The following is a 15176-nucleotide window of genomic DNA, read 5'->3' as shown; positions in this document are numbered from 1 at the left end:
TGTATAAAAACATGGACGTAGTGTCCCTGATGTCACCCGTAGATTTCCGAAGAGCGTTTTTGAAGCTCAAAAGTGGGCGGAGCCTGCCGTCGCCATCTTGGCAGCGCGTCACTCCCGGATAATCGAAAATGGGCAAAGAGGCGGGAGCAGGTTGCTGAAGCCACACCCACCTAGCTCGACGGTGGTGACAGCAGCGGCAATCCACCTGTCACTCAAGTGGCCACGCCCTTAATTATGCAGAACTTTAAGGCTTAATATAATTTAAACGGATAAGTTATAAAAAAAATTCACCCCCTCACAGTTGTCATGAAGGGCAAAGTTAGCTATATAGACCAAAATCATTTTTTGTACCAGGCTGTAAACGTTTTTTTCTGCTGTAAAGTTGGGCATTTTAACATGGGGAGTCTATGGGGTTGACTCCCTTTTGCAGCCAGCCTCTAGCGGCCAGTTGATGAATTACAGTTTAAGTCACTTCCTTGTTGGGAGCGGGAGGTTGCCGCTTGGGTAAATCAAAGTAATTTGAGCTACACTGCTAAGTTAAATATTTTTTTAAAAGTTCATTAAACGTAGACCTATATTTTTATCTATATTAAATTCAGCATTTTAGTATTTTCAAACTATCACAACTATGAAAGTGCCGTTTAAATCAACTACAGCAGTTGATTCAACACTGGTAATTCACTATGAACACACAAACAAGAGTGCAAGAAACAACCTGATGCCTTGGACAAACACATAATGACATGTATGAAAGTTTCCATATCGGCCCTCGCCGTTGAGCTCTGAGCTATTTCTCTCCAAAGTTAGCATAACAAATACATTTGATTCGTGTCCGTTAGCATCTGACACAATGGTGCACATATATAAGTTCAACAATGTCCTTCAATAAAATCTGAAGCATCACCTGTAATAAACCAATGGAAAGAAAAGAAATAAAAGTATACAAAGGCAGGCGAGATGTCCGTTGAAAGTCCGTAAGTGTGTTGAGTCCAGTGTAGCCCTATTAAGATCTGATGGGTTTGAGTTCATTGATATTCAAATAATCAATCCTTCCACAGGAACACAAAGGCTTTAAGACTCTGATATTGCTATGACATGCAGAGTTCAGAGATTTGTGCCGAGTATCAGAGCCTGTTGGAAAAGCAGGCCAGGTGACATGAGAACGGAAAAACACGTCAAAGATGAACATGAACAAACCGTGAACGTTCACACGCCTGGACCGGACGATTGAGAAAACCACTTTTCATCTAACAAACGCTAATATAAGATGTTACTTTATTGCTCAAGTCAATTGTGTGAAATGTTTGATGAATATGAGCATTCTGAGCTGTGATTGGGCCAGAAATTGATCAAATTCATATCTCTGTAATAAAATGGCATGTTGAAATCAATACACTAATTGAATTTTAATTGTTCAACTCCGCTTAACAAATATGATCATTTTTAAATCCATGCAGAATTTACCTTAAAATCAGAGCAGAAAATGCTTCACTATAGTTGTTTGGAAATTATTCATTATTATTCAATTATTCTTTTTTTTTTTCAAGATCAAGAATTGAATTTTGAATGAGAAATGAATTACTAATTGGGTTTTTGCCACCCAAACTTGAACATAAGAGTGGCACGGTTTGTAACTTGATTGTGCAAGGCTTTCGGTTTCATCCACTTCCACACTGCTGAAGAAAACAACAGAAACCCTCAGAGTTTGTAATGGTTATAATGGGAACAGTGTTGGTTTTAATGGAAACTGGTCCTGGACTTCTGTTCAGTGTTGCCAGGTCTGTGTAACAAAACCAGACCAAAGGTCAATCAAAAATAGCCTAAAAACAACTATCAAAACTCAACACATGGCACTCCCATATCTAAACTACATATTACACACAATTTCAACTTGAACTCCACTAGTAACCGTCTGTTTCCATAAAGGAGCTCAAAAGCCCTTCCCACAAAACACATAATTTAGCACAGGTTTATCATTGGTAGAATGTAAAATATTTTAATACAAATTTCAGCCAATTACAATTTATGCAGTATGTAAATTTTTAAACCACAGAAAAAAAAAATCAACGTGTGGCAACAGTTTACAAGTAGCCCAATTCTGCAGGAAAACTACAGACCTGGCAACCCTGCTACTGGAAGCCATTAGGTAATGGTTTTATGGTTAAGTGTGGATGGTTTGTAATGTTTGTAGTGGAAACAATTAGAAGTTCTGTGATAGTTTCTATTGTTTTGTTTTTTTTCAGCAGGGATGAACGGACCAATTTTCAGAGATTGCAGGAAATTTTTATCTGATTGCTAACAGCAGTATATACAGTGGGTACGGAAAGTATTCAGAAAAAAAATCTATTTTATATTTTTACATTAATGATATAATCAATATTATATTAAAGCCAAGTATGAATCTTATCAAAGCATTTTACATTTATTCCAAAAATAATAACTCAAGGTAGTAAAAATTTAAAAATTTTATTTGTGAACTTATATTCAGTTATTCTTTTTAATAGTTAACTTTTAACTATTTTTTTTTCATTTTTCAGATCATCGGACATCAAAGCTTTGTAAATATTGGTCACAGACACAGAGATTTACTTTAAATTACACCAAGCTCATTACTCATTAAAAACTCCCATAGATCATGTTTTCAGGCCATTTTAAGTCTTATTTTGACTTGACATAAAGTTGTTATATCTAAGTGTGTGAGTTGTTTACTTACTTTTTTTAAATTAGTCATTATATTGTTCATTCAGACTGATTCACGAACATGCACAAACACAAGAGGCGGGATTTATCGCATGAACCATTTTACTTGTGGGTGTCGCTGTTGCACAATTTTTCTTTAGAAAAACGCGATTTTTAATATTGTGTAATATAGCCATTGTTTTATTTTTGTACTATGATTTTTTTTCATCTAACATACTGACTGACTCATAGGTAGGATTCAAGTAAAGTTTGACATTAGCGTTACTAAGCTAACCACGTGATACTCCATAATCGTAAAATGGCACAAATAATGGGTAACTTTTTTTGGTTACACTTTACTTGAAGGGGTGTGCATAAGACTGACATGACACCTTCATAATCATGACATGTCATGAATATGAAGGAGGTTTTATGCATGTTTATGACAGCTGTCATTAAGTGTCATTCACTCAGTTATGTCATTTTTAATGCAAAGATGACATTGTTTGAGATGTCTCTATGAGTTAGGGTTAAGGTTAGGTCAATGTCATCTTTGCATTAAAAGTGACACAACTGAGTGAATGACATAATGACATAACATGAATGCATAAAACCTCCTTCATATTCATGACGCATGTCAGTCTTATGCACACCCCTTCAAGAAAAGCGTTACCCAGAAAATGATTAGCCATGTTGATTTCAACTACTTTCTCAATCAGATGCAGAACACATTGCGCACATACACAGTGCTTTATTAACGCCTTACAAACTGATCAGTGGAGGAGAATTAATAGTTGGAAATTTTTGGCTAAAAAAACATTCCGGGATAATTTTAAATATGTGATCAAGGGAAAAACGCCACTTATGCTCACGGTTATTTTCTGGAGAACATGCACTGAAATTTTGTTCAAAACAACATTAAAAAAAAAAAAAAAAGTTTAGGGAACATATAAACATTACTTTCAGAATGTAAAGTTGAATTAGATTCATTTGGATTGATGAAAATCAGTGCATGTGAAAATGTCTATAAAAAATTTATTCTGCAGAACAAAAATTGAAAGGGAGAGTATTTTTTAAACGATCACATTCTAATATGCTGATTTGCTGCTCAAGAAAAAAAAAATATTATTAGTGTTGAAAACAGTTATGCCGCTTTATATTTTTGTGGAAAAATTAAACATTTTGTTTTCAGGATTATCTCATGAATTGAAAGTTCCAGAGAACAGCATTTATTTAAAATAGAAATATTTCACAACATAATAAATGTCTTTACCGTCACTTTTGATCAACTTTGATTCAAAAAAATCGTATTTAACCCAAACTTTTAAATGTCATGCATCATGGTTTCCACAAAAACATTAAACCGCAAAAGCCATCTTCAACTCTTGTTCAGGGCGAGTCCAGGATGAATAACTCTGCTCATGCCTCAGTCACCATCATTATATGAGCAAATGGAAGAGGTGATGAATGTGACTCGTGTTCAGAGACTCATCGTCTACATGTTGAATCCAAACTAAAGCAAGTTTGAACTAATGCGCCACACAAACCGTGAAAATCCAGCTTCTGAAACACTGATGTGAGCCAGCAGGAAACCTCGAGGTCTGATACAGAGGGAGATTCCTTCAGATCTGATGCACTTGAAGGAGTCGTTCACTCAAAAATGACCATTTGAAGAAAATGTACTCACCCCTCAGGCCAACCAAGATGAAAATTAGCGTTTCATCAGCACAGATTTTTAGAAAGCAATATAATGGATAGAGGACTCGTATTTTAGCCAGAAGCAACAATATCAAGTTAAAACGTCTTAATGGATTTGTTTCTTACAAACACGCAGCTTTTGGCTTCTCAAGACATCAACTGATGGACTGGAGTGGTGTGTGGATTATTGTGATGTTTTTATCAGCTGTTTGGACTCTCATTCTGACGGCACCCATTCACATCCATTGGTGAGCAAGTGATGCAATGCTACATTTCTTCAAATCTGATGAAGAAACAAACTCATCTACATCTCGGATGGCCTGAGGGTGAGGACATTTCCAGCAAATTTTCCTTTTTGGATGAACTATATTCCTTTAATGCTTACAATGGAATACAAACTCTGAAAAATGAATGAACTGTTAATGAAAGTGGCATCAAATCTCCATTTCATTCATCATTTAAACTTCATTTTCCTCCTTTGGCTTCAATGTAATTGGCACATGAAGAGACCGGCAGTGATGGTGAAGCGTGTTCAAATCTTTCTAACCTAGTTTAATATGCACAGATAACTAGCAGCAAAGCATTTGTGTAAGTACTGACACTTCTGGGCCCGACGTGTGAAAATCTGAAACAACTTTTCCAAATCAGCAAGTTCTGGGTAAAGGAAGTTTTTAATATCTAACAAAGAAAATAATAATTAAAAAAACATCTTCGATCACAAATGACGGGCTCTGATTGGTCACACACAGACACGCGGTTCGTACGTGTGCTGGAAACACATGGAATGACTGGACAACAAAAACACAACTGAAAGCATTAAAATCATAATAATAATAATATTACAAAACAGACTGTTGGCCCAAGTAAAAATCTGGACCTTGTCATTCAGTTTTTAAAACATTCATCATAAAAACAAAGTGGAGTGGTCATGTTTTAACCCTATTAAATAACCAGAAACTGACAGATGGGTCGTGCTCTGTGCGCTTTTACGTGAAAATAAACCAAGCTGGATGTGTTTCTGTGTTCAGTTTTACTGGAGTGAAACAAACAGAACTAGTGGAGTGCTAAAATCCGCTGTGCTATTCTACCACTTCAGTATCCGCTGTACCGTCCAAACATTTCTGCAGATTTCCATTCGAACCATAAAGTCACGCAGCCGTGCGCCAAAAACTGGTGGGAAAAGGAACTCAAAAGGTGTCTGTGAGAGCAGGAAGACTGTGCTGATGAAAGACAAGTGCACACGTGCGGGATCCTGAGTGCATGCTGTGGGAGGGGCGTCCGTGAGTCATGTGACGTGTGAAGCGTGTAAAGGGTCTGAGATCTTCATCAGAGATATTAGCACAATTTACAGACAAAGTCTTGATATATTTCCATGAGATAATTCACTTTTATAACATTTATAAGGGTAACCATAGAAATTAATGTCGAGGAGAGGTTCTTCTCTGGCAGCGGTGACACGCTAGCGTTCCAATTCAGTTTTTTGCTCTTTCTATTTCGTATTTTTTGCTTGTGGTTTCCCACCCCGGTGCATTAAATCTGTAATAAATATCAAACATGTTTTTAACAACTAAAATAAATTAATAATAAAATGGTAATGATATTTAATCAATTTAAATTTGTAACTATTAAAATACATTCTAGCTTATATGAAACTGTACTAAATAACAATAAAATGCATTTATAAAATACATATTAAAATATATTTTCAATTATTTTTAGAAAATACAAATAGAAGTACAAAAAGTTATTTATAACATGAAATACAGAAATGTATAGAATAAACTAAATATTAAATTTCAATAAAATACATATTCCAAATTATCAAAAGAAATATTAAAATAGCATTGAATTAATATTCATTTTTAACCCCAAAAAAAGAATGATTAGATTAGAAAAGATAATTTATTATTAGATTAATAAAAATAATATATTTAATTACTAATATTACTTTTTAAACTTTTAAAAACATTATTAGCTTATAATTAAATATGAACAAAAAACAATACAAATAAAATAAATTTTTTAAATAAATATTAAGTAATTTATAAAATAATAAAATGCATATAAAGTATGCATACAATAAATATTTAACAATAAATATCTAATAAATATTATATTACCATTTAATTTTTTTAACAATTAAATATATTGTGCTAGTGTACCATTTACTACATAAACACCATACAAAAAATATTAATATATAATAATATTATATACGGCCTACTTTTTTTTTGGCAAATAACTGACGCACTACATTTTCACCACATGACGTTATTATAGATGGGCGGCTTCATGTGGTGATACAAAGTTCTAGATCTAAAAGCTGAAGTATATCCACAAACCAGAATATTTCTCTACATTCCAACTGGTTTAACAAGCAAAGGCAAAGGGAAATGTTAGGATGTTCGAAAGCTTTGTCAGTTGGACCTTTTTGTCCTGGGTCTCAGACATCTTCCAGTCGTTGGACCTGAGGAGGTGGAGCTCGTCAAACTTCATGCTGATGTCCTCGATGGAGAGCTGCAGCAGATCCCAGAACCCGGCCAGATCCTGCGCTGTGGCCCGCGGCTGAGCGCTCGCATCCTGACCGAAAACACACACATCAGTCATCAGACTGACATCAACTGTACAGCTTCAATGAGTCGCTGTGGATTAAAGAATCTGCCAAATGCTTAAAAACAAGACAAAAAAACAACAACAGGAAGAGAATCAAAGTCGGTCCACTTCAGGTCCACTGGATCTGTTTTTGGAGTCAAAATGACCAATACATATTTGTAATATGATCTTATTTCCGACCAGAAACAGCTAACAAGAATAATACTAGTGCTGACAAAAGACCCGGTACTTCGGTACCAAGTCGGTACTAAAAAAATGACAGACAAAGTCTTGATATATTTCCATGAGATAATTCACTTTTATAACATTTATAAGGGTAACCATAGAAATTAATGTCGAGGAGAGGTTCTTCTCTGGCAGCGGTGACACGCTAGCGTTCCAATTCAGTTTTTTGCTCTTTCTATTTCGTATTTTTTGCTTGTGGTTTCCCACCCCGGTGCGCATGTCCGCGAGTGCTAGACAGCGTCTGCTCGTGAGGAGTTTGTTATTTTGGGCTTTGTTAGAGTCGCGTCTGAGCCTCGGGGACGTAGATCTCGATGCTTTCGGCGCTCTCGGTGGCGGAGTTCTGTCGTTCGGAAACCGCTCGCTTGGCCGCCATCAGTCGCTTTCTGGCCTCCTGACGCTGCTTGTCGGCCACCGAGTCGCTGCTTTTCTCCTTCCCGCCAGAGGTTTTGACCTTTACCGTCTTCTTTGGTGTGTGGGATGGAGCGGACTTCTTCTCCTCCTGAGGACATTCATTCAATAATTAAACTCTGCTTATGTTAAGTACTACCTTCCAGCGTTTGTGAGCACAGCGCTTATTTGTTTACAGCGGTTACCAGGGAAACCTCTTATCTCTCCTGCTCTACAAGCTCCTCCTGCTGGCAGAGAATGAATCTGCATATATATGTCGCCACAAATAGAGTGCAAGTCTGTGGGAAACACCGCTTCTGTTATGAATATTATTCAATATTTTAATTTGAAAGTCGGATTGAAATGAACGCTGTTATTAGAGTAGTTAATCGTTAGCATAAGCTCGGCTAACGCTAATATAATGAGCATTAGAATTAAGTTTCTTTATTAACTATTTAATGCTCCTATAACTTTTATAATGGTAAAAAAAACAGGAGGACATGATGATATTTACTATTTTTACACACCAGAGGCTTTTAAATGAATTGTGAATCTAAAATATGCGTGTTAGAGAATGTACAAATGGTTAACATTGTTTGTGTCATATCAGTCAAAAAAGCAGTTTTTTTGTTGTTGTTTTTAGCTAACTTAGTTAGTTGTTATTCTTGGCTGAATAACTCTAGAAGGTTTTAAAAGCCCTTTAAAATTAAATATGTACACAGTTTGGATTAAATGAAAGTATAGTGAAATTTTTTAATTAGCATGTTTTTGTGTTTTGCTTTGGTACCGAAATTGGTACCGAGAACCGTGGATTTTCACTGGTATTGGTACCGAATACTGAAATTTTGGTACCGTGACAACACTAAATAATAGAGGACAAAACAGGAGAATCCAGCACAATGAAGCAGTGATGTGTCTGTGATGCAGACAGTGTGATCCACTCAGCCTCATACAGAGAGTTTCTGGCTGATGATCAGCACTCCTGCAAAGCCATGTGTTTCTAAGTGAAAGAAAATTAACAGGAAGTAATATATGGTGGGCCTATGGTGGGTTTAACTAATGCAATAAAAATAAATAAATAATAATAATAATAAACCTTAAAATGTTAAAATATATACTTTATTAACATTTAATAAACATATGTCTACATACACATAAATAGACTATTTTCATTAATCTTAAAACATATAATTACTAATTTAATAATTAAATGAATAAAGATGAAATAATGATAATTCTTTATTCCCAATATATATTAGGAATAAATGAAAAATAAACAATAAAAAAAGATAAATTATATACTTTTTTATTTTTATATTATTCATCCTGCAGCCAATGTTGTTAGCAGAAAAATAAGTCGATTAATTAATAATAATTACAAAAGCATCTATAAAATATAGCTAAGAGAGAGAGAGATAAATGGATAGATGGATAGAGGGAGGCAGGGAGGGATGGATGGGGAGAGAGAGAGAGATAGATAGATAGATAGAGACGGAGAGAGGGAGGGATGGATGGAGGGAGAAAGAGAGAGAGATAGATAGATATATAGATAGAGAGAGAGAGAGGGAGGGATGGATGGAGGGAGAAAGAGAGAGATAGACAGATAGATTAAAAAAATTAACAACTGTATTGTTTTAATTACAAAAAATATATATACACTACATTAAAAAATGTTTTTTTTAATTAAAAACAAAAACTCAAAAGCAAAATAGATAGAGAGAGAGAGAGGGAGGGATGGATGGAGGGAGAAAGAGAGAGATAGACAGATAGAGAGATAGAGAGAGAGAGACGGAGAGAGGGATGGATGGAGGGAGAGAGAAAGAGAGAGATGGATGCATTACAGTAATTGAGTGGCACTGCCCCTTGATTTTGGGGTGAAATACAGTGTGGACATGAAATCAGCACTGACTGTATGTGACCCTGTGAGTGAAGTGGGTGTTATAGAGACACTCACCAGGTTCTGCTCACAGAGACCCAGAAACTGCTGGAACTTCTGAGACATCAAGAGCTGAGCGCTGCCGACGGCACTGCGGACCTTCCCCAAAACTACAGCAACACAGAGACACACAGCAGCTCACGCTCAACATCACCATCATCATCACCTCCATTTCCATTCTCTCGCCACTCATGCCAGGTTCAAATCTAATGACTTTAATCACCGGCTCCAGGAGTACAAATGAGCAGACAAGAGGCGTCTCTGATTAAAGCTGGTTAATGAGGGACTGATTTCATCCGTTATTCCTGGATCCGCTGGGCATCTGAATGAAGCTCCTGAGATAAACCTGCTACAATTAACGGCAGCTTCCTGCACATTTCACTCCTAACTAAAAATTTAAAGCTGAGCTGTTATAAAAATGTAGAAATATATATATATATATATATATATATATATATTATTACTGTATTTTTTATAAGTATATTATACTTAGACACACACAAATTTACATAAACACACTTGTATATTTATATAAATAAAGGTAAATAAAATCATTTTTTTATCATGTATATAATGAAATAATTATATATAAATTATGTATTATAATAATGTCAATAATTTATTATTGACATTGAATAATCCTTTATTCAATTATTAATGTTAATCTTTATCGATTAGTTGAGTAATTAAATAGATTAACTGAACTGAAATGAATTATATATTTGAATAATTACATTTAAATTAATTAAATTGCCTCAACCCAAAAGGAACTGATTGGATAATAATTATTCATTGCCAATTAATTTATCTTATTTCATTGAGCAATTAAATAGATTTCCAAATAATAAAATAAATAATAATAATAATAATACTTAATTAAATTCGTTTTTGTTATTATTAGTAGTAGTAATAGTAGTATTAATTATATTGTTATTAGGGTTGGGCATCGTTTGAATTGTATCAATTCTGACTCCGATTCCAGTTATCGATTCCGATTCTTTTCGATTCCAATGTGATTAAAAAAATGATATTAAACATATTTATTCTGTCTATTTTTGCAAACCATTTAGTTGCAGCTGATTACCATGAACAAAAATCAACAGGCTACATAAAAACTGGACTCGTTTATGAACTGTTTGTGCGCAAAATAGAGCTGCATGATTCTGGATAATTTCTTTTTTAAATGGAAGTTTTTATTATTATTATTTTGTTTTTGTTTTTAAATGGAAGAAAAAAACAATTAAGACAACTAAAGTAAACAAAGATGTACTTGTTTCATTACTGGATGAATCAGTGTTTTTGAACAAATCTCTTGTATGATTCAAAGACAAATATATTTTAACAGTCCCTTTTCGCCACCTACTGGTGTAACAATGTAATTGATAAATCTTTATTTGAAGTGTCAAATTACTTTCAAAAGGTGATTTACTCCATTGAATTGATCCATCAGGAATAGACTGGATGATGAAATGTTGTATTTGTATGACGGTGGCATCTCACCCTCCTCTGACAGCGGTTTGTCTTTGGTATCCTGGTCCATCTGCTGACACCAGGCCTCCATGCGCTCGGTCTCGGCCTGCAGAAGCTTCTGGAACCAGCACCCGTCCCTGAGGCACGCCGCGCCCCCGGGCTGCTCCACAGCCCCGTTCACGCTCCCAGCCTGCAGAGACGGGTCGGGCGGCGGGAGGGAGGACAGGTCTAGCGCCTGGTCCAGCTTCTCCTGCAGTGAGGGTTTGAGAATGCTGCCCCAGTCCAGACTCTGGTGGGGTGTCTTGTTCTGCGAGGGTTTACCGTCGGACTGCTCCTGAGATTCAGCCTCCGTCGTCTCCTGTCTAGACGCCATGCTAGTAAAGCGACTGAGTCTGGACGCACAGAGAAAAGAGACCCGTTAAAGACACCAACCAACACTCAAACTACACACTTCCATTAGTTTATGAATTTTCTGTTATTATATCTTAACTAATTAAGAATTTTAAATCGATTTATAAATATCAATTTGACAGATATCAATAAAGCCTCCCTAGTTTACATGTTGTTAGATATTCTCCATTTCATTGGACTGTCTTAGAAAATAAAAAGGGCCGGGAGATAGACAGACAGCTGGTGTGTGGGAGACAGCACACTTACAGAGACATGTAAATGAGAGAGATATGAAAATAGACTGCAACCGAGAGCGCCAGGAAACAAAGCGAGTGGGAGATGCGCACAGAATCTCATTATCTCCAGCCGTCTGCACTGAATCATTATTTGTGAGTGTTTTCAGCGCCATACATGGCTGAGAAACTCTGCTGCTGACTCACACACACACACACTCACTCACACACACACACACAGCGATCACACAGCGCTTTTGTGAGAAGTGCTGCTGTCAACATGCGTATCAAATTCCAAAGTGCTAAACGGAGGCGCAACTTTTCTTTTCTGGAGGATGCAAAAGGCGGAAAGGAAACTCACGGTCTGCCGTCTTCAACCTGAACCCCGATGGACTGGAACCTGGTGGTGGGAGTTTGTTCCTCTTTCAGAATCGGCTGCACACAATCCACCTGCCACAAAAGAAACAACTCAGATCCAATACATCTAGAATTTAAAGTAGTTATGAATCAGCTCCAATAAGCTCAACATAGCACTAAGGTCACGGACTGATTCAGTGAAACGGCTTGAGTGTAAAGGGGTCGTTTGATGAAAAACAGGTTCTTTCCTGCTCTTTTGAAAAGTCTGATATGCTATGTGATGTAGTTAATATTCATAACTCACACCTCCCTCGTTAGTTTACCCAGAACATTTAAATGAGTAAAATACAAAACCTCTCATTCAGAATTAGTCATGGTGTGTCACATTCATGAGCTCGTTAACATACAACCGCCAACATTTACATATCAGAGCCTACGGTATTCAACAAATAAGCCTGAATGACTGTATGAATTGAACATATAAGATCATAAATTGATTTCTACACATCCTATAACAATACAGACAATATCTACTACGCTATAAAACATTCTTTCATAAATAAAAAAAAAATGCATAAATACCAATACAATTTTAAACATGATTATTTATATATATAAAATAAAATAATTTACATTTTTAGAATTGTAAAATATCATAAAATTTTACATGACCAATAAAATTTTATTTTATTATAGTTATTGTTTGTGTAATATATGTGACCTGGGATGGCAAAATGAGTCACAATGAGCACATTTTCAAAAATGTGTTACTGTAAGATCCTTTTCATGGCTTATCGCTCTTAATAACTCTTTTAACATCAATCAAGTCCTGCCATTTATTTTCTCATTCCTGCATGTTCCTTTCAAAACCGAAACCAAAACGTCAGACGCAGAAGTGCTTCGCTTGGATAAACAACTTTTTCAAACAAAGAAGGTACAGAAAACATACAAATAAGGATCATTTTAGATGTTTAATTACTATGTGGAGCACTGGGTTCACTAGACGAGGCCTTAATGGACTCATTTTTGTGAAAATTCAACCAAATCGACATTTTTCACTAGAGATGCACCGATTGCAATTTTCTTGGCCGATTCCGATTTCTCGATAGTGTGATACCGATTTTTGCCAATTCCAATTTTCTTTCTAAGAACTATCATTGACAGCATATACAAACAAAAATCTACTTTTCTTCAACGCAAAGTTTTATTTTCATTAAAAAAACACAAGTAAAAGTCAGTAATAAAATAAGAACAAATAAAAAAATGGCAAACAACAGCACAAATAAATGCAATAGAATAAAGAGAGGCTGACGTTATTGCCTGTGCCGCTGGTAACAAAACGGATCGGCTCGAAATCGGAAATAAGTGAGACTGACCGACCGATCACCGATCCGGGCCGATCATGAGGAAAATCGGCCGATTCCGATCCCTGGCCGATCGATCGGTGCATCTCTAACACATACATATACTACGCAAACACAAACTTTTCTTTTGGATGCGATTAATCGTGATTAATCGTTTGACAGCACTAGTAAGAAGCCACATCATCTCACAGAAGGATTAATTTCAAACACTCGACTGACGTTATGAAGTGAGTTTGGAGTAAAAACATGTTATTAAATGTGGTATTTTCACGTGCTTTCAGATGGAGCAGCATTTACTACACAGAGCCGTATTTCACCGAGAAGCTACGCAAACAGCTGTCATTATCGTGAACGATTTCTTCGATTTCATAATCGCATTAATATATCGTCTGCAAATTTGTTTTGCGTAGCTTGTCAGAGAACTACGGCTCGGTGTAGTAAATGCTGCTCCATCTGAAAGCACATGATGGAGATTTACTACTGATTACAGAACCGGCTTTACTGATAAGATGCGCATGACAATCGCATGCGATTTATGGTGCAGCCCTAGCATAAAAGCATAATGACGACATCATAAATATTCACACACACACACACACACCTGAATGCCAATGGAGGACAGTTTTCTTTTGGGCGGGGCTTGCGATTTGTTGGGTGCCACTGTGAGGCTTGCGGGCTCGTTTTTGGCGTCTGGGGCAGGAGAGGGCGGGACGATGGCGGGAGGAGGCGTGGTCACTCTGGCGCTGGGCAAGGGCACGGGTTCCCGCGGGGCAGGGATGGGGGGCAGGATGGGCTGCCGCTTGGCGCACTTGACCAGACTCCCTGTCCGAGAGCTGGCGATGCTGTCGGAGGAGTTGCTGCGTCCTGATTGGCTGTTGACCTCGCTGCGCTGGTCCTGGCTGTCCAGGTACGTGTCCTGGGCCGATTCGGTGCTGCTCTGGACCGTCACCGCGATGTAGGGTTTGAAGGTGGTTCGAGGAGGAATAGGCGGAGGATTCTTCTTACAGACGGCCGTACACGTGGAGACTGAAAAACACAAGAAGATGGACTGTCAGAATGCTCCCACAACCCCAGTACAAAGTCTCTTCACACGTCTTTTCCCAGCAGCCCCTGCTTTGGAGCCACAGGAAGAGATGAGACAAAGACAGGCATTTACATACTGAAATCTGGACAGCATTCCGCTCATGCCAGACAGCGTCAGGAATGTGTCGCCCACAAAACATGGGCTGAAATCTGCTGACAAGACTCTGGGTTTGGTACGGCGTGTCATGAAGCCTGATGATAACGCTCGGCGGTGTATTATTAGCCTGCTGAACAGTGTAGGAGAAGCTACTTTGAAAGCATACATAAGCTGGTAGGCGGTTGGACCAAAATCTATTCCACCGTATGAGTCATTTTAAATCACCATACAGTTATTTTTGCTGGAAATTATATATTATAACAAAATGATACAGAGATGGGCCAGTGTTTGACAATCTAGTGGCTTAAATACTTTTTTAAAAAAAAGTTTTTTATCAGATTATTGGTAACAATTAAAGGGTAAGTTTGATAGTGCAGAAACAGCTACATATTATGAAAATAAAAGCAAAGAAAAACACTCGAAACCTCACACATATGAATCAGAGCCATGTGTGACAAATAAAATACAAATTAACAGTAAAAAAAATTATATATATATATATATATATGCTGCCTTGATGAACATAAGAAAATATTTAAAAAATGTCGAAAGATGTAAAAACACAAAAAAACAAACAAATAGAATCCAAACTTTCTTTATATATATCTGAAATCCCTGAACTAAAAAACAAAAATATTCCAACA

The 15176-nt window shown here is 36.7% G+C and overlaps 1 protein-coding gene across 2 annotated transcripts in view; it reads right to left on the bottom strand.

The window, feature by feature from the left end:
• Positions 1 to 6601: 6601 nt before the first annotated feature.
• Positions 6602 to 15176, bottom strand: part of LOC107711794 (disks large-associated protein 4-like) — a 139589-nt gene continuing 131014 nt past the window's right edge. For both annotated transcript variants that reach the window (XM_016516845.1, XM_016516846.1), the window contains exons 8-11: positions 11993 to 12081; positions 11039 to 11400; positions 9557 to 9648; positions 6602 to 6957 (exon numbers count right to left, since the gene is read on the bottom strand). In XM_016516845.1, the coding sequence (XP_016372331.1) occupies positions 6748 to 6957; positions 9557 to 9648; positions 11039 to 11400; positions 11993 to 12081 (753 nt within the window). In that variant the 3' untranslated portion in view covers positions 6602 to 6747. The remainder of the gene's footprint in view (positions 6958 to 9556; positions 9649 to 11038; positions 11401 to 11992; positions 12082 to 15176) is intronic.

The sequence above is a fragment of the Sinocyclocheilus rhinocerous genome, unplaced genomic scaffold (genome assembly GCF_001515625.1).
Source record: "Sinocyclocheilus rhinocerous isolate Xijiao unplaced genomic scaffold, SAMN03320098_v1.1 scaffold1409, whole genome shotgun sequence".
Taxonomy (NCBI): domain Eukaryota; kingdom Metazoa; phylum Chordata; class Actinopteri; order Cypriniformes; family Cyprinidae; genus Sinocyclocheilus; species Sinocyclocheilus rhinocerous.
The sequence above is the reverse complement of the archived record's forward strand: the minus strand, read 5'-3'. Positions and strand labels throughout refer to the sequence as shown.